This window comes from Dermatophagoides farinae, chromosome 6, assembly GCF_024713945.1.
Source record: "Dermatophagoides farinae isolate YC_2012a chromosome 6, ASM2471394v1, whole genome shotgun sequence".
NCBI classification, from domain to species: domain Eukaryota; kingdom Metazoa; phylum Arthropoda; class Arachnida; order Sarcoptiformes; family Pyroglyphidae; genus Dermatophagoides; species Dermatophagoides farinae.
Window position 1 is genome coordinate 4,159,137 of NC_134682.1, and position 19,229 is coordinate 4,178,365.

General features: G+C 30.1%; 6 protein-coding genes and 1 long non-coding RNA gene across 7 annotated transcripts; 2 read left to right on the plus strand and 5 right to left on the minus strand.

The window, feature by feature from the left end:
- The first annotated feature begins 41 nt into the window (after positions 1-41).
- LOC124493246 (uncharacterized) lies at positions 42-2,483 on the plus strand. Its single transcript, XM_075732237.1, has 4 exons — positions 42-158; positions 253-790; positions 884-1,190; positions 1,254-2,483. The coding sequence occupies exons 2-4, from the start codon at positions 776-778 to the stop codon at positions 1,964-1,966; spliced, it is 1,035 nt and encodes a 344-aa protein (XP_075588352.1). The 5' UTR covers positions 42-158; positions 253-775; the 3' UTR covers positions 1,967-2,483.
- Positions 2,484-4,524: 2,041 nt separating this feature from the next.
- LOC124493742 (uncharacterized) lies at positions 4,525-6,071 on the minus strand. The gene has a single exon (XM_075732238.1). The coding sequence runs from the start codon at positions 5,597-5,599 to the stop codon at positions 4,718-4,720; it is 882 nt and encodes a 293-aa protein (XP_075588353.1). The 5' UTR covers positions 5,600-6,071; the 3' UTR covers positions 4,525-4,717.
- A 337-nt stretch (positions 6,072-6,408) lies between these two features.
- LOC124494157 (cuticle protein 10.9) lies at positions 6,409-7,311 on the minus strand. The gene is made up of 2 exons (XM_047057316.2): positions 7,037-7,311; positions 6,409-6,975 (listed from the first exon to the last, which is right to left on the minus strand). Exons 1-2 carry the CDS (start codon positions 7,043-7,045, stop codon positions 6,607-6,609), a joined length of 378 nt encoding a protein of 125 aa, XP_046913272.2. The 5' UTR covers positions 7,046-7,311; the 3' UTR covers positions 6,409-6,606.
- A 1,394-nt stretch (positions 7,312-8,705) lies between these two features.
- On the minus strand, positions 8,706-11,393 carry LOC124494156 (uncharacterized). The gene is made up of 6 exons (XM_047057315.2): positions 11,313-11,393; positions 10,421-10,974; positions 9,672-10,334; positions 9,432-9,587; positions 8,926-9,369; positions 8,706-8,850 (listed from the first exon to the last, which is right to left on the minus strand). Exons 3-6 carry the CDS (start codon positions 9,678-9,680, stop codon positions 8,707-8,709), a joined length of 753 nt encoding a protein of 250 aa, XP_046913271.2. The 5' UTR covers positions 9,681-10,334; positions 10,421-10,974; positions 11,313-11,393; the 3' UTR covers position 8,706.
- Positions 11,394-11,581: 188 nt separating this feature from the next.
- Positions 11,582-13,633, plus strand: LOC124493380 (uncharacterized). Its single transcript, XR_006959128.2, has 3 exons — positions 11,582-11,699; positions 11,843-12,674; positions 12,762-13,633. It is a non-coding gene; the product is annotated as an uncharacterized LOC124493380 (long non-coding RNA).
- LOC124493379 (uncharacterized) lies at positions 11,733-13,068 on the minus strand. The gene is made up of 2 exons (XM_047056453.2): positions 12,790-13,068; positions 11,733-12,662 (listed from the first exon to the last, which is right to left on the minus strand). Exons 1-2 carry the CDS (start codon positions 12,882-12,884, stop codon positions 12,149-12,151), a joined length of 609 nt encoding a protein of 202 aa, XP_046912409.1. The 5' UTR covers positions 12,885-13,068; the 3' UTR covers positions 11,733-12,148.
- A 667-nt stretch (positions 13,634-14,300) lies between the features above and the next one.
- LOC124494123 (lysosomal alpha-mannosidase) lies at positions 14,301-18,102 on the minus strand. The gene is made up of 4 exons (XM_047057278.2): positions 18,005-18,102; positions 17,500-17,935; positions 16,526-17,422; positions 14,301-16,455 (listed from the first exon to the last, which is right to left on the minus strand). The coding sequence occupies exons 2-4, from the start codon at positions 17,915-17,917 to the stop codon at positions 14,669-14,671; spliced, it is 3,102 nt and encodes a 1,033-aa protein (XP_046913234.2). The 5' UTR covers positions 17,918-17,935; positions 18,005-18,102; the 3' UTR covers positions 14,301-14,668.
- Between the last annotated feature and the right edge of the window lie 1,127 nt (positions 18,103-19,229).

Sequence of the window (19,229 nt, forward strand, 5' to 3'; positions counted from 1 at the left end):
TTTATTTGGATGGATACTAAATCGGGTATATAATCATCCATATCTAGGTCGGTGGTGTGGGAAAAAAAAAGAAATTAATACTGAACATCATCATGATGGGTGTGTATGTTGTGAACAACAACAACGACAACACAACAATATTGACTGACCTTTTCGAGGTGATTTTTTTTCTGTTTGTAAAAATTGAATTTTGTCACCCATTTTCTTGTTTTTTTTTTCGCCTGTATACATCACCTACCAACGAAAATCGAGATCGAGAGTGATTGAGAAAAAAAAAAGAACCAAAATCATCACATATTCAATGAACAGGACACTCTTTTGATGATGAACAACATTAATATGATGATGATGACATCTCACTTTTATTTTATGGTGTTTTTTTTACATTATCATTACAAATCAAATGTGTTCAATAATATATGAACAGAATATCGGTCGGTTATTTTATATTATGAACTAAATAATTAAAAACTTACCACTTGTGTGTGTGTGTCTCTTTTAGTTATCTTTGGATTTTCTGGAAAAAATAATCACTCTCACTGGTTTTCATTAGAATGATGATGATGATGATTCGATAGTGAGAGTTATTTTCGGACAAAAAATACCGTTTGAATTATATATTTTTTTTTCTTTTCTTGTCCAATTCGAAATGTATAAATATTGCCCGATTCGAATATGATCTGTTCATTCTGTTTCTAATCATCGTGATAGTTTAAATAAACCAAATAACAATAACCAATTATCATCATCATCATTCAATTATAATTGATATATAATGATGATGTTCCATGTAAGTGGTGTTTTTTTTTTTGTTGTTGTGTCGAATGAAATTGTGATTGTGTATCAACGTTTTTTTTTTGTTTTGTTTTTGTTTTGTTATTAGTTTATATTAACCATCATTATGATGATGATGATGGTAACAATATCAAAATCGGCTCCATATTCTGGTGTTAAATCCGGTAATATTATTCGTGGTGGTCAATCACAGATTATGGCTGCACCTATTATGATTCGTACAACTAATTCAAATTCTGGTTATGGTTCATTATATGGTCGTTTAGCATCATCATCCAATGGTGGTGGTGGTGGTGGTGGTGGTGGTATTATTCCAATAGCCATTCAAACCAAACATAATATCGAATATAAAGATGTTCCATCAAGTGGTTCAATTCAAACGGCTACTGTTGAAGGTAAACATACATTTCTTGTTAATATTCGATAATTAATTTTCTTTTTCTGTATTGATTTTATAGTCGGTGCTCGATCCATACCTATAAATATTATTTTCCGTTCAGCATCATCATCATTGAATGTATTACAACGTCATCAAGGTGCCGGTGGTGATACACAAGAATCACATTCAGAAGATGAACCACATGTATTACGTCATACGGTGAAAAAACCGATTTATCAAATAGTCAATGAAATCATAACACCATATAGAAAAATTTCACAAGAAGTACATCCAGTACAAGAGGAAATTAAAACCGTTGTAGCAAAAAATAGTAACCATCATCAACCTGTTGGTCAAAATCGACCAACAACAACAACAATCAATAATCATTATGCTGCTGCAGCATCTACAAATAGAAATCATCATCATGTACAACCATCATCATCATCATCATCATCATCAATTATTCTTGGTTCACATTCCATGGAAGATGATGATGATATTGATAATAATAATAATAATGATAATAATGATTATCAAAAATTATTACAAAGTGGCAGTGCTATTGTAACGACATCTTCCGTATTGAAAGGTACTGATGTTGATGGAAAATCTATTGCAAAATCGATGGATCAAAATTTAACAAAATCTGTTGCTGCTTTATTGAAAACACCAACATCACAGATAGCTAAAACTAAACCATCAACATCCATATCGGTCTCATCATCATCATCATCATCATCATCATCGTCTTCATCATCGTCATCAGGTGCAAAATCATATCAGGTTTAAAAAAAGCGACAACAACAACAACAACAACAAAAAATTCGAGTCAACAAAAAAAAAATCAATTTTTTTCAAATTTTAAAATTAATATAATAATGTAATGTAATAACTAATTATAAATCTTTTATTATTATTAATCTAAATATATATAAATAAAAAATAAATGGAAAAAAATCAATTAAAAATGTGGTGCAATCACACACACGCACACACACAGACACAGAATCACAACAGCAACAAATGTGTCTATGCTTGCGTGTGATTGAATCAATCAATCATTCATTGATGATGATGATGATGATGATGTCATTGCTAAATAACAAATTTGTAACTAACAACAACATCAACAATGAAAACATTTTGATGATAATCAACAATTTTCTGTTTAAATTTAAATTTCAAGCATGTGAAAAAAAAAGAAAAAAAAATGAAACATGAAACATGAAACTTTGTAATTAAGACGCGTACACGTATTGGATATTTACATACACACACACGAATGACAAATGACAACAAGTGAATGATGATGATGGAAATCTATCTATCTGTATATAATGTATGGATCTATATATTCAACAGGTTGTTTTTTTTCTCTCTGTGTGTGTGTGTGTGATGTAAATTTTTGTTTTTTTTTTAAATAAAAATAAAAAAAAACATAACAACTTTATCACTTGTTGTATATAAATTTGGATTGGTTTTTTCTCTCTGTGTATGTTTGTTACGATTTGGATGATGATGATAATGATAATGATGATGCGAAGAAAGCAACATATTCGAATTTGAGAAAAGAAAAACATTCGAATTTTTTTTTCTCCATTTTTCCATCCAAGCTAGACGTAGAAGTCGTTTCAAACGTTAAATTTTTTTATTTTTTGTTTGATTATTGATAATTAATCGCTTTTGCTTAAACACATGTGTGTTGTACATACACACATACCGAGGTTTGTTTTAATAATATCATTGCAGCAAGAACTTTTTTTTCCAGCTAAAAACTGGACATTTTTTTTTTAATTAGTAAATCTGCTACTGCTACTGCTACTGCTGCCGAAATAATCACTAAGAATTATGATGATCATCCATAATGATTATTAGATATAGAGAGATAAATGATTTTTATTTTTCGGAAACAGTTTCATGAATGATCATGGATCGATTTATAGATTCGATTGATTATTATCTTGATTAATCAATCAAACGACAAATTAAAAAAAAAATTGCATGAAATGTGTAAATGTGTGTGTGTGTGTGCACATGTTTCTGGAACCCATCATCATCATCATGAACATAATTTTCGATTTGCAATTCGTTCCAAGATTATCATTTTTTCAACAACAACAACAAAAAAACGATTGAAAAAATGATTTATTACCATGGATTTTTTTTTCCATCCATTCCACTCCCAATTATATATTATTTGTTGAAGATTGGATCCAATTTGATCATGATCATGATGATGATGATGATGATGATCACATGAAAAACATGATTATATTCCAATGGCGTCAGATCACATTATATGCGTGTTTTGGGTGCACTGCACACACACACACACACACACACACACACACACATTTCATAAAATGGAAGTAAAAAAAAAATCCATTTTCTTTTTTTTTTCTCAATAAAATAAACGAATCGATCGATCAGATTAATTTGTTAATTTCAATCCTAAGACAGACAGAGAGAGAATGAGAGAGATAATTGAAAAAAAAATTTGAGAAACCTTCATTCGAATATAATGTGAACGAGTTATGTATGTAATAATCATTTAGTCAGCAGCAAGTCATTCAAAAAAACAAACAAACAAACAAATTCCATGACATTAATGATTGATTGCGCGATATATTCAAAGGATATTCAATATTTATATGAATAAAATGGAAGATGAAATTGTCCCATACCAATTGAATTCATTACATGATCATGATGATGATGATGATCATTTTGTAGCATTTTTATTCGATAAAAATGAAAATCTATAAATCAATCGAAAATAATTTCACTTCTTCTTCTTCTGCTGCTGCTGCTGCTGCTGCTGCTGCGATAGTTTGAAGCTTGAATCAAGTTTGAATCACGTTTTTTTTTCTTTCTTTCTTGATTGTTTTTTTTTCTTGCCTTGAAATTGAAAATTTTACAGAAAAAAAAACATCAACAACAACAAACGTATTTACATATATAGAAACATAGAAAAACAACAACAGCAAAATTATCATATTTGGTTTTTTTTTCTTCAATTTCATTCAAATCGCTAATCATTGGTTCGAATTAAACATGCGTTTTCACATATATGCGTCTTGAACATATACAACGGTGATATATATGCAATATATGTTCATCTTCGAGGTAATCTAAAAATTCATACTGGTCATAAGCCCAATGATTTTTGTCCAGTTTTTTTTTGCTTGCTTGCTTGTTTGTTTGTTTGTTTTTTTCCTTGAATTTTTTTGGAAATTGGAATTTTTTTTTTTTTTTGAAAAACAACAACAACAACAAACGGTGATAATCATCATGAGACTTTATTATTATTATCATCATCATCATCAAAAACAACAAAATCATCATCTTTGGTTTTTTTTTCTCATTTTATTTATCAATTTCAATTTCATTCGCGAATCGAATCATTGATGATGTATGTACATATTTTGTGTGTGTGTGAATAATTCATCAATCAATTGATGATAAATAATATATAAATGGATGATGATGAGGACAGATTTTTTTTTTATTTATAAAAAAAAATTATTATTATTATTATCATCATAGTACAGGTATACCATATAGATTGATCAATAGGCCATTATTAATTGCTTTCCAATATTGTTGACCTAATTCATTACGCATTTGAATCTGCCATAATGTTGATTGTTGTTGTTGTTGTTGTTTTGATTCTTGTTGTTCATATGGTTCCATTGTTATTGTTCTTTGTTGTTGTTGTTGATGATGATGATGATCATCATGATTATGATGGCTGCTGCTGCTGTATAATAACATTTGATTATTTTGATTTTCTCGTTGTTGTTGTTGTTGTTGATCATCATCATTATTATTATTATTATTCAATGGTTGTCTAGATATAATTGTACTAATTGTTTCTTGAACAGGTAGAATTTGTTGTTTAACATATCGATATGGTTTAATATATTCATATATTTCCTGATATATTGGTTTCCGTATTGTGTGTATTAAACGAATTGGTTCATCAGTGGAAACCGTTTCTTCATATATGCCACCATTCGATCCATCATGTTGTGGTATAACATTTAAATTACTTGAACTTGATCGTAATATTAATGTTAATGGTATAGCTTGTGCTGGTACCTGTATTGTAACCGATTTACTATTATCAATTGATGATGATGGTGAATCAACATAAACAATACGATGTTTACGTATGATTGATGCTTGTACAAGGTTGTTGTTATTGTTATTGTTGTTGTTGTTGTGGTTTCCATTAGATGATGATCCATAGAATTGATTTGATTGCCGATGTTGCTGCTGCTGTAGTTGTCGTTGTTGTTGTTGTTGTTGTTGTTGTGGTTTCGGATATTGATAATTGTGGCTATTATGATTGAAAATCGAATCACACACCGTACTGGAAATAATCACCAGAATAATGGTGATTAAAACTTTCACTTTCATTGTTGATGAAAACTATCGACGATAATATGTTGATGATGATGGAACGAACAAGTGAGTGACTGAATGAACGGATTTTGAAAATTCAATCATCATCTTATCCGGACACAAATCAGTTTGGGGCTCGATTTTTTTGAATGCAACAATCACAAAAAACGAACGAACTAACGAACGAATGAACACAACAAACACAAACACAAACAAAACTAACTAGCTACTGTCAAATGTTCGATGTAACTTGATAATCCATTCATATTGTTGTTGTTGTTGTTGTTGTTGTTGTTCCATTTATTGAATTAAATGATCTTAGAAAACGATCAGATCACATCATCATCGTCTTCGGGATCGTATGTCACTGTGTAAACGATAATGAGAAAAAAAAATACTGTTATATGTAAACGATCAGTATCATTATGATGATCCTGATCGTTTTCATGTTGACGATGATAGTGGAGGTGGTGGTGGTGGTGGTGACCGAATTTATCATACACACACATCACAGGTATCATCATTATCATCAAATCATCAACAACAATGGAAAATAAATAATGATGATGATGATGATCGATATGAAAATACACCTGTTTGGTCCATGGATCATAAAAGTTCATTTCGATACACAAATATATCGATTATATATTGTTGTTGTTGACATAGATTCTCAATGAAAATAGTCAAATCGAAATGGTTGGCTATTTCGAATTATTATTATTTTTTTTTTTTGAATATTGTTATACGTCATATATGTAGGTGCGTGCTTTAGAATGGAAAAAACTCAAATTAACACTTGTTAGATCCAAGCATTTACTCCCTTTTTCTTTTTTTCCTTCACTGCCATAATTATATTTCTTTTCTTTATTTTTTTTTAATGATAATCAAATAAAAAACATCAACAACGACAACAATGATTAGTGGCTAGTGGCTTAGGTCAATTTTACAATCAAAATTAAACTTGGCTGCTAATAATGGATGATAATTTTGTGATGAATCGAAAAAAATTAACATCGATCTTATGGTGCTGTTGAAATTATTTCCACATTTGCTGGATTCGATGTTTTTGTACCCGGTTCATTGGTTTCAACACGTGCATTAAAACCATTTTCATCCGATGTATATGATACGATACGATAGATACCAGTTTGTGGATTTTGAAATGAATATTGTCCAGTTATTCGTCCTTGTTCATCACCTTGTTCTTGTCGTTGTGATATGGTTCCATTTTCATCAACAGATTCAATATTAAATGAATACGGTTGTGGTGTTTCATGTTCATCAGGCGATGATGCTTGACGAACATTACGAATGGCTGACAGAAGATTACGGCATAAAATTTGTTCGTTAAATATGAGCACCGATATGGCCAACAAAAGAATGATTCGCTATTCAAATGAATGAAAAAATTAATTCAGAAATCAAAGGTATTTACCAATCGAAACATACTTTGATCATGATTTTTTTCACAATCGTTAAATTTCAGAAAAAAAAAGAAAATTCAAATGTAAAACTTCAATAATGAACGATTTCAATAAATCGGAAATCAATCAATGATGACAATAATGACGATGTTATCGTTATTCGATATATATTTGAATTCGATTTCCACGAAATCTAACACCTTTATATACCACATCATGTTGTTGGATGCATCAATATGAAATGTTTGTGAATTTGAATTTTTTTTTTGATTTCTGTGTCTGTGTGTTATTGAAGAAAATACAACAACAGTGCAGAAAAAATAGCGTCATAAACAATCATCATAAATTGAATTTTATAACGGAATATAAACAGTGAATCATCAGATGAAACATCTTCATTTATTTTTTTTTCCAAAGAAAATGGAAGAAAAAAAAATTCATATTCATTCATGGCGCTTTTATTATTGAATTGATTGATTTTCAGACCTGTTGCTACTACTGCTTTACTGAATATTTTTCAATTCACAAAACACGAATAATCAATATATATATATCAACAATGGCAGAAAACGAAAAATGATGAGAAAAAATTTAAATTTCAAATGATTCATATACATCTGGTTGCATACACTTGTGCATAAGTGTTTGGTATGTATGTGTGTGTGTGTGTTATTTTAATTTATAAAAAAAAAATTAAAATTCATTAATTTAATCCATACATACTGTAGTATTATTATCAGACCTCGAACACCATTTTGATGTTTTTTAATTGCCGAAAGCCATATTACACACATACAGGAACCATTTACGTGTATTTTTCAATGACAAATGTTTGTTTTTTGTTGTTGTTGTTGTTTTGTTGTTCCAATTATGTTGAATAAAATTCCAAGTTCAAGAATCGTAAATCATTATGGATTGATTGCGCGTGATCCATGGTCGTCATATCGCCCATTATCATCATCATCATCTTCATACAAATCATCATTGACCACCACCACCACCGCCAACAATTGTACATTAATCATTCACATTTAATTCATCAGAAGAATGTATTATTTTCTCTCTTTTGTAAGAGATACACACTTTCAATTAACATTCCCACATACCATGAAAAGAGAAAGAGTGGTAGTGATTAGAATCAATCATTTTGAATGATGATAAATTGATCATTTCCGATTTCAATTATTGTGGAAAAAATTTTTTTTTTTCCATTTTTCACACCATCAGATGGTCATACAAAAAATTAATGACTTTAAAATTTTTTTTTTTTTAATTTTCAATTTTTAACATTTATTTTCTCAACATTTAAAAATTGAAAAATTCATCAAGGAAGGTGTTGTTCAAATATGTAGGATGGTGTTTAGTGTGTTTATATAAATGAATGAATTTTTAAACAAGGAACTTGATCATCATTATAATGCCTTCCCCCTTATCATAATTATTCAACCTTGTAACCATTGTTGTTGTTGTTGTTGATGACGACGGTAATTTGTTATTCAGATTCACAAATATGAATGGCTAATTAATTTTGACGATGATCATTATGGAGATTATATGATGATGATGATTTGTTTGAAATGAATAAAAAAATTTTGTAGATTTTTTTTTATCACTTTATCAAGTATTGTGATCTTCTTCAATTTGTTGAATATCCAGATATTCATCTATACGATCCAGTTGATGGGCTTGAAATATCTATGCTTGTGGTCGACCGCGAGCAGCAGCTTGTGCAGAAGCAGCAACAGAATTCTGACGTTCTTCTGGTACTTCTTCGACACTGAAAGCAGCATCAGCAGAATCACGGTTAATAAGACCTTCTTCATTCGAACTGATTGTTGCCTGGTTTTTTATATTTTATGAAGATTTTAGCTAAGCAAGATAAAAAGGAAATGGAATCGTAAAATGGTTGCCTACCTTGAAACCGTCCGGTCCGGCCGTATAATCCACTCGTCGTCTGCGGCCTTCAGCGTCCATTATATGATAGAAACCAACAATGTTACCGCCAGCATCTTGTCGTTCTTCTCGGGTCAATTGGGCACCACTTTCTTCATCATTCACTGCATAGGAAAAAGAATATGGTTCAGGTGCTGGGTGCTGATTATCATCATCACGATCACGGACTGGTGCAGCAACGGCAGCGGATGTTGAAGGCCGTACTGGAATTTTAATAGCTGGTGCAGGTGCAGGTGCTTGAACTATTGGTCGTGAAGGAATTGGTCGTCTTGGAGCTGGTGCAGCAACTGCAGCATTTGGTCGTGGTAATTTAGTGCCACCAATAGCTTTTACTGGTGCTGGAACAGGTGCTGGTGCCGCTGGTCGTAGTTGAGCAGTTGAAAGAAGAGAATTGGAATCGATTGGCTAATCACAAATATTTGGAAACAATTTCATTAGGACAAAAAAAATGAAACAAATATCATTACCGTTTGACTTATTCTGGGTGGTGGAACCAATGGTCGAGTAGGACTTTTTGCAAAAGCTTTACGGCCAGGACTTAAAGCTGGATTGACATATGATCGACCTTTCTGAGCGGAAACATTAATGACCATTACAGCAATGGTCACTGCTATTATAATGAACTAAAATGATGGCCATTTGGATTAATTGTAAACAAAAATTTCATTCAAACTTGAAAAAAAAATTCAAATCAAATATAAAATCACCTTTTGCATGATGATAAAAATCGATTGATTTTTAATTGATGAAATATAAGATCAAATAAAGTGGTGATAGCTGATGAGCAAATAAGAAAGATATATATCGGCTTATAGATGATCACTGATCACTGGCTATCAAATGAATGAATGAACAAATGAACACTGTGTTTCAATATTCACACTTAATATGCAATGGATAGATTGATTGGCTATAATGAACAACATACAACATAAAAATATTTCGACAGTGGTCAACAACAGTTGTGCGTATGTTTATCTTCTGGACGATAATTGAGAGGGCAGCCAAAACATGATTTGTTCATCATGACTTTAAATATGTGTGGCGTTCCGCAAAAAAAAAAAAATTTTTTTTCTTCTTGTTCAATCATTCATGATGATGATGACGATAATGATGATGATGATGATGATGTATTCGAATTGCTGACAATGAACAACAAGACAAGAATTGTCTGTGTTTGTGTATGTCTGTGTTTGTGTATGTTCTCTTTATAATTGATTTGTTTCTTCTTTCACTTATTCATCAATAATAATATATATGGATGCTTTTGGAGAATGAAGAGCCTAGCCCTGTTCCAGGATCATGATTATTGTTACTGATGTCGTTATGATAATGCCAATAATGTAGCAAGGATCGACCACCTTTTTTTTCTATATTTGTTGTAATTCATAATCATTCATTAAAATTAAAATATAAATAAATAGAAAGAAAAAAAAATAATAATTTCAATGCTCACCACTATGATCCATCAATCCATTGATATGATGGAAAAGAGTATGAATTATTATTATTATTATTAGAACGAATTGTCATGTGTATGAACCACCATATGAACGCGCATGTACATTTTCATAATTTGATTGGGCTTATCTTCAGATCTTTTAGATTGGAATTTATGATTAGTCAATATATTCAATTCAGTTGATTTTGATTCTTTTGAATTGTGAATTTTGGTTAAAATTGAGACATTTATTGCCATTGTCGGATATATCAAAATGGACATGATGAATGATCCTTGAATCCTTCCTGATATTTATGCGTAGCTACCAATCATCGATTGACAAGTTGAATATATGTTTCTGTTTGTGTGTGTGTGTGTGTGTGTTCGATTGTGGAGGAAATTATTATCCATCGATCATCGATTGGAAGATGATTTGAAATGTTTTCGATGAGAAAAAAAGCCATCACAAATTATCATTGAATAAATATATGATTTTGGATTGTTTTCATTTTTTTTGTTGCAAAAAAAATATTTGGCCAATTCGTAGAATAAAAATGATGATTATAATCCTAAAAGAAAGTGGAGAAAAAAATTAAACCTCGACATCGACATTAACATTCATATTCATATATATAACCAATGACAAGATGATTGTTGTTGTGTTGAGAATCATCATTTTGTTTCAAAATGAAAAAGAAAAAGTAAAAAAAAAAAAAATTTCAAGGTAGCCCCGAACGGGTCAAATATACGTTGAAATTATTATTAGGATTGGCAACCACCAATAATAATAATAATAATTCATATATTCACTAGACAAATTGCCCTCAATGATAATGATTCCCTTATTAGGAGAGAATCTATTAGAGGCTGAAAAAAAGAAAAATAAAAACAAAAAAATTTTCATTACCATTATTAAATTAGAAAATTTTTTCCAAGAAAAAGAAGAAACATTTCCAATTTGTATCGTTGTTTTTTTGTTTTGTTTTTGAAAGTGATTTATCGCCATCATCAATGATGAATAGATTGATTCGAATGTTTGTGTGTGTGTGTGTGTGTGGCGGTAAAACATTGTATATCGATTGTATCGATTTGATTCATTCGAAAAAATTGATTCATTTTGTTCGTGATGAGAAAAAAAAACAAACAAAAAAGATTTGGCCCATAATTTTCTAAAACGAAAAAAATGATGATTAGACTTGCTAAAATGTACAAAAAACAAAAAAAAAAACAAAAATGATGATCATCATCATCAATTAACGTTCGTTCTTCCTTTTGGGCTACAATTCTGAAATTAGTACGTATCTAATTGAAAAATTTAAAATTAAGATTTTATTTCGTTTTATTTTATTTCATTTTTGTCCATATATTAAAATTAAATCAACATTTATATATTTGATGGACATAATCATCATTATCATTTATTGTTGTTGTGAATAGATTGTTGTCCTTGACTGTTTTGGTTTGTGCGTAAATTTTTTTTTTTTTTTTTTTGAAGAAAAAAAACGATCTCACAATGAATTATTGGTCAAAGAAAAAAAAGATGTTTTTTTGGTTATTTTTTCGGTTTTTGGTTATTAGACAACATTTGTGATTTGTGATTGATCAAAAAAATCAATCAATTTTCGAATCATCAGAAAATGAAATGTGAAATGTGAAGTTGTTTTTTGTGTGTTTGTGTGTGTGTATATAATGAAGGGTAATGAATGAACGCACCATCTAGTGGCGATCGATTTAATTTCATTTTTAAACTTGACGAAGAATTTCCACATCAATTGCCTGGTCTTCATAATCATCAAATTGGTCATCATCTTCATCATCACTTGGTGAATGATCTTCACCACTTTCATTGTTAACATCAACATCATCATCATCATCATCGTCATGAATTTTTTTCGGCGCTTCAATAAACAACAGATTTTCTGTTGTTATCCATGATGTAACTTCTTCAGGACGAATTGCTTTTGGTAAAATGTATTCACGATAAAAATGATTGGTCACATATTCTTTACCATTGTCAAGTTTTTCACGATGTGCAGCCGACACAAGAAAACCTTTACGAAATGCACGTACTTTTAAATCGTCTGGCGATAATTCAATGACATCCAAAATCAATTGAAATTTACTTGGTCGTATGAGAATTTCACCCAATTGTTTTAGTTGATTTTCACCAGATTCCAAATGATGATCACCATCTTTAGCCAACAATGTGGACAGACATTCTTCTGTTTCCATCGATGCTGATGATTGTCTTCGAAAACTATGTATATATGTAAGAAAACAAAAATCATCATAAAAAATGATTAATTTAATAATAATCAATCAATCTCAATCTCAGTTTTTTTTTCTCCTGTTTCAGAAATCAAAATCAAGTGAAAATGACAAACTTTTTATTAATGAATGGATTATTATAGAAATTTGCTGCAAATGTCAATTGTGGTAATGAAACACGACGTGCCGATGAATGTAAACGATGTGCCATTATTATTGTTAGAAACGAAATGATAATAATAATAATTTTTTAAAATGATGACAAATTATCATTCACCACCAATTACAACGACAATGACAATGACAACAAAAACAAAAACAAAAACAAAAACAAAAACAAATTTAAAATCATAAATTTATTTATCGAAAATGAAACGAAGAAAAAAAAATGAATCATTTCATATCATTACAACCGAATGTTTATATACAAACATACACACACACACACGAACGATCACAGAGACAAATCATTTGATGTTTTTCTGTATTGAAAACAGAATTTTTTTTTATTTTTTTTTGATAGATATGTGTCACTTTGTACAGTTTGTTACGTTATTATTATATTGATATAAGACAAGAATTTCACATTTTAATTCATTCATTCATTCATATTGTCAACAAGTTTTCATGTTCTGTAGTTATTCATTTTACATATATATCAAGATTATTCCATAATATTTTGGGTAAATGTTTGTAAAGAACATACAAACTTTACAAAATACCAAAAAAAAAAAAAATGATGTATACGAAAAACATACACACACACACACAAATGATTGATGACAAAAGTGTTGAAAAATTTTCCTTTATTTTTTGTTCGTTGTTCCCACTGATTCAGATCCATCATTATCATCATCATCATCATCGTCATCATCAACGTTTTGTTGAACAAATTCAAATGGCATTTATTAAATTTTTATTCGCCCGCCAAAACCAAAAAAAAAAAAAAAAAAACAAAAATATTCTATTCACACACCGTACGCACACACACACACTATATGAACAAAAATTCTATATTCGAATCATCATCATCATCATTATTATGTTATTTTTGCAATTCGGCGTGACAATTAATGAATAAGTGATGCATTGAATTCAAACAAAAAAAAAAATTTTCCGTCATTATCATCCATCGTCTTCATCATCATATGGTTTGGAATGTTTATTTTTAGTGTTTTTATAAATATAAAAATTGAAAATATGAATGAATGAATGAATGAATGTGCCGATATCAACACACACACACACACACACACACACTATTTCAGTGTGTAATTATGATGATGATTTTTGTTTTTTTGGGTTTTTTTTCGTCTCTTCCTCTGGGGTTCATTCGTGTTTGTTCGTCTCGGGTGGTTGTTGATTTGATTCGCATGTTTTGTAACATTTTTTTTTTTGATTTGTTTTGTTTTGTTTGTTTTCACTCTTGAAATCCAAAAAAAAAAACTTATTCGAAAATGGCATTAGACCGCAACGAAACAAAAAAAACAGAAAGTTATTTTCTGAATTTATATGCAAATTATGTTCGAATTAAACCATAATAATAATAATAATAATGGCAAACGAGAAAAGTAGAGAGAGAGAGAGGGCACGTGTTTTTGTTTTTTTGCCCAATCTTCCAACCAAAAATGATCAGAATCAGCAATTTTAATTAATTTATAAATTCCCAACACCATCATCATCATCATCATCATCATCAACATTTTTTAGTGGTGAATTTATAATGATCATCATCATCATCTTGATGAACAAAAAAAAAATAACATACACCATCGTTTTTTTTCATTATTTTATTTCATTATTAAAAATAACGAAACCAAAAAAAAAAAAAATTCTCAATTTATTTTTAGCTCATCATGATGATCATCAGAAAAAAAAATAAATGGCGACTTGAGAACATGAGATACAATCTTTTTTTTTTTTTTTTTGCTCATGAAATTTCTATAGAATATATTTTTTGCTATTTCGCCATGTTTTTTTTTAATTTATTCATCATTAAAATTGTGGACTCATATTCTTCGAAATTCGTATCAAAAATGTACGAATCTCCATTGGTCCAATTTCAACGTCCATAGTATTCGAATCGAATGGTTTACCAACATTATGGTCATTTTTATTATTATTAAATGATGATTGATAATTAAATCTTAAACGATCATCCAATGCATTGATTGGTTGATTGGCAGCTAAAGTCATCTCTTCAGCATCAATTATATTGAATGTAGTGAATAATTTTCGTAGATTTACAGTCACTTTTTTACTATTATATTCGTTATGTTGATAAATATTTTCTAAACGAATCAATAAATTACCATATGACCATTGTTCTAATGTTAATAAATGTATTTGTGGTGGTAATTCTGTTTCCAGTAATGAATAATTATTTAACGATATTGATTGTCGATAATGATGATGATGATGTTGTTGACGTTTGTTTAGTTTACTGAAAGCCATTATAGGTTCCATATAAAATTGTTGTGATAATGGTCGATGATAATCAGAATCAGAGTGGCCAAAATTAAACAATAATAATCGATGTCGGCCACGAATAACTAGACCATGACCATCGATACCAGTTTCATTCAATGCTTCATCCACACCAAAACCATCATCATGTAATAATCGTCGATGTACCATTAATTCAATTGTTCCATCACTAGGACTAGTACCACCTTGTGATCGATCAGTTAACACTGCCATAGATCTACCATGATCTCCTAAAATGATACGAGAATTGACCGGATAATAATTACCGGCAATAGGTTCTTCAATTTCAAATGGCCATGTACGACGATAATTCCATTTTCTATATATTAATTGTCGTCCATTAGCATCCGTATAGAATTGACCATTATTTCCATAATTTTTTATTTGATATTGAACAACAATTTCTTTACCAATATTATCCAATATGGATATAGGTTCAATAACGTAATCAAATTCAACAAATTTACTATCCTTTGTCAATCGTATAATTTGTCCAACATTTGAATCAAATCGTTGATGTACTTCTTGTACAATACCATAATTATTATCCACATAAAGAATAGCTTCAACAACATGACCATATGGATAGGTACGTTGTGCATTCGGTCGAAAAATGTAAGCACCACTTGAACGATTTATTTGAAGTTTATTATCACCAACAGCACCTTCATAATAACGGAATCGATTCTGAAATGAAAAAGGAAAACTTTGACCGACTGCTATCTGTATTGGTTGTCCATTTTGATCAAAATATAAATCAAAATTATTGCCAGATAATTTAATATTATTCGAATCAATACGTTTTCCTTGTATTAATCGAGCTGTTTTTTCCGTCGCAATCAATGATGATCTTATTGTATAGGTTTCAATACCTAATGCTGTTACATTCACTTTGAATACAATTTCAACATTTGAATCGTAACGATGTGATCGTCCAGGTATATCACGTATCCATTCAGGTATCGGTATTAATATTGCCGGTATTGTATGACCTTTAGCATCGAAAACTTGATAAAAAAATTTTTCATTTACAGGCAAACGAATCCTATGATCTGATAATGGATGCGATAATGGATTATACAAGGTAACAGTAAAACTATGACCACTTTCTGTTATTGGACAAGAACTAATATTTAATTCATTACAATATTGTAATTGTTCAGGTTGTGAATGAAATTCTAGGCCCAAATTTTTGGCAATATTTCCGAAACTTTGACTAATAACTTGTTGACATTCAACAATGGCTTTATGAAGTAATCGTGCATAATCATTGGCAACATGTTGTTTTTCTGTTCCTATTGAACGACAAAAATTGAAAATTGAAAATTCAAAATAATAATGATGATGATGATGATTACAGCATACCTGATACAGCATCATGATGTTGTAAAATGCCCATTGCTTCACGAAGATTTGTTATATTATCATCGAATCGGCCATTATTTATGGCCAATGCATCCAATTGTTTACATGCTTGTAACCAATTATTTGCAACACGTTCCATACGTTTCAATGATGGTCTTGATGTATAATATCCAGTCCAATATGCATGTGGATCGGATGCATATGGAAAATAATCATCATTTTTACTAGTCCATGTATGATTACTATTCCAAAGTGCTTTTGTATAACATGTTGGTGTTGAATAAAATGTACGTACATTGGATTTGTGATCAACATTTATGGCATCTATTAATTTATCCATATTTTTATACCATTGATGAGCGGATTGATAATTGAAATCAGTACCCATTGGAAACATTATATGATTTGTTGCATAATAATAGGAATATTTTCTTGCTAATTTTTGAAATTTTTCCACAATTTCTGGTACATTATATTCTTCGGAATTTTTATTATCAACAATAGGATCATTTTCACCACCAACAAGATCCCAATCTAATCCATTTGGTGGACCATAACCCATTTGCATCATACCAGTGAAAATATCACTACGATTACCAAGATCATCTGAACCTTGCCATACATGTTCCAATGTATGATGATATTGACGATAACGACGATCCTGATAATCTTCACGTGCAAAATACATTGCATCATAACCCATTTGAGCATAAAGGCTAGCCATTTCACGTGAATGTCCAAATGGATCAATTTGCCATGTAACACGTGGTCGGCCACATTTACCAAATGTATCATTTAAACGTCGTAAACCCCATGTAGATTGATCGATTAATGATTGATAATGTGTGGTCGCTTCATCCGGCATTGACCAACCACCATTGATAAATTCAAATTGACCTTTTTTTTGAAATCATATCAAATATAGGTAAAATTAATCAGCCAATCAATTAATCAAAATCTAAATCAAAACTTACCAGTACGAACCAATTCTCTTACAATTGAACGCATTTTTTCATCCTGTTCAAGCCACCATTTCCAAAAATATGCTGTCTCAACATAAATAAATTTACGTTGTTTATTACGTATCAATTCATCGATCACCGTATCCAGGATATATTGTACACCAGCATTTTGGATCCATTGTTTTGTACCATAATAATATTGATCAACTGTTTTTAGCCAGCCAACATCATCATGTGTATGCGGAACCAGGTGGACATATAATTTTGTTGGATCCGATATTTCCACAATGGTGGGACATTTACGAAAATCACATTTTTCAGGAAGATCATCTTCTAATTCAATTCGAACAGCATGAATGATTCGAACAACGGGAATAATAATTAGCAATGAAAATGCAAATAACTTCAGTGGCAATAATTTCAATTTCATTGTTGTCACTATGAATTTCTAATGCAAAAAAAAAAATACGAAGAAAATAAATGAACAACAACAAAAAAAATACGCATCAATATTTACAAAATAATCAGTTGAAGAAGATTTTCTTTATTCAACATTTTTTTTTTTTAATATCAAAACAAAGACAAGATAAGAAAAAAAATAATAATCAAGTTGACATTTGTATATGATATCAACAGAAAAAAAATAAACATTAAAAATAGAAATAGAATAGAATAGAATGATGATGATGATTATACACAAATCAATCGATGGTAATGACTTCAATCACAGTGGTGGTGGCAGTAGAAGCAGTAGAGGGTAATTTTGATTTTAAAATCGAACATTTTGATTTTGATGATACTGATGTTGTTGTCGCTGCTGCTGCTGCTGTTGATGGTGATGGTGATGATGATGATAATGATGGTCGCCATTCCAAATGAAGAATATTTCGATGATAATCATGTTGATGATGATCATATCGAAAATTTGGACTAAAACGTTTTTTCAATGGTAATTTTCTTGGATCAATTGAACGTTTTATTAAGGATTTTTCCATGGATTTATTTTTTTTGTTTTTCAACATTGATTTGGATGATGATGATGATGAACAATTATTTTCAATAATAGTCGTTGGTTGATGGGCAACAATATAAAGATGTCTTTTAAGTAATTCAGTTGTTGTTCGCCGCCTAATATGATGATAAATATTCATTAATGCTTTACAATGTTTACAGATAATGATCCATGGTTTTGGTCCTTGTCGATAATTGGGAAAATAATTAAAAAGTGATCTTGGTAATGGCCATGATTTTGATATGTATGATGATGATGATGATGATGATGATTTTTTTAATCTGGCAACGCTAAAACTTGATTTAGACATATTTTTGGTCATCAATTTAAATTCAATATAAGCGTGTTACACATGTGTTACATGTGCGTGTATTCGATTTGAGTGAATTTGAACCATGCCGATTTTTCCAAAAAAAAAAAAAAAAAAGAAAACATTCGATATTCATATATCAAACAAAAACACTCACACATACATAGATTCAATGACGACGGTTCAAAGAGTAAACTGAAGTCCTAGATGGTTATTTGACTTTTATAGGAAAAAAAATCCACTGTAACAGATAACATTGTGTTTTTTGTTTTGATTATGTTTATCATACCTCCATAAAAAAATCGACCCTAGGGACATTTTTTTGTTTTTGTTGTTACGTTTGGTGGTAGAAAAAAAAATGTGTTTCTGTGCTTTGCTGTGTGTGCGTGTGTGTGTTTGTTTTATTTTCTAATTGTTTTT

What these genes read in the sequence shown, in the direction of transcription:
- LOC124494123 (XM_047057278.2), bottom strand. Translation starts at nt 17,917, where the DNA reads ATGAAATTGAAATTATTGCCACTGAAGTTATTTGCATTTTCATTGCTA. An exon ending in AAGAGAATTGGTTCGTACTG is followed by an intron (nt 17,423 to 17,499) that starts GTAAGTTTTGAT and finishes TTCAAAAAAAAG; the next exon opens with GTCAATTTGAATTTATCAAT. An exon ending in ACATCATGATGCTGTATCAG is followed by an intron (nt 16,456 to 16,525) that starts GTATGCTGTAAT and finishes GTCGTTCAATAG; the next exon opens with GAACAGAAAAACAACATGTT.
- LOC124494156 (XM_047057315.2), bottom strand. An exon ending in CACCCAGAATAAGTCAAACG is followed by an intron (nt 9,370 to 9,431) that starts GTAATGATATTT and finishes ATTTGTGATTAG; the next exon opens with CCAATCGATTCCAATTCTCT. An exon ending in CCGGACCGGACGGTTTCAAG is followed by an intron (nt 8,851 to 8,925) that starts GTAGGCAACCAT and finishes ATAAAAAACCAG; the next exon opens with GCAACAATCAGTTCGAATGA.
- LOC124493246 (XM_075732237.1), top strand. An exon ending in TCAAACGGCTACTGTTGAAG is followed by an intron (nt 1,191 to 1,253) that starts GTAAACATACAT and finishes TTGATTTTATAG; the next exon opens with TCGGTGCTCGATCCATACCT.
- LOC124493742 (XM_075732238.1), bottom strand. Translation starts at nt 5,599, where the DNA reads ATGAAAGTGAAAGTTTTAATCACCATTATTCTGGTGATTATTTCCAGT.
- LOC124493379 (XM_047056453.2), bottom strand. Translation starts at nt 12,884, where the DNA reads ATGGCACATCGTTTACATTCATCGGCACGTCGTGTTTCATTACCACAA. An exon ending in AATCCATTCATTAATAAAAA is followed by an intron (nt 12,663 to 12,789) that starts GTTTGTCATTTT and finishes ATATATACATAG; the next exon opens with TTTTCGAAGACAATCATCAG.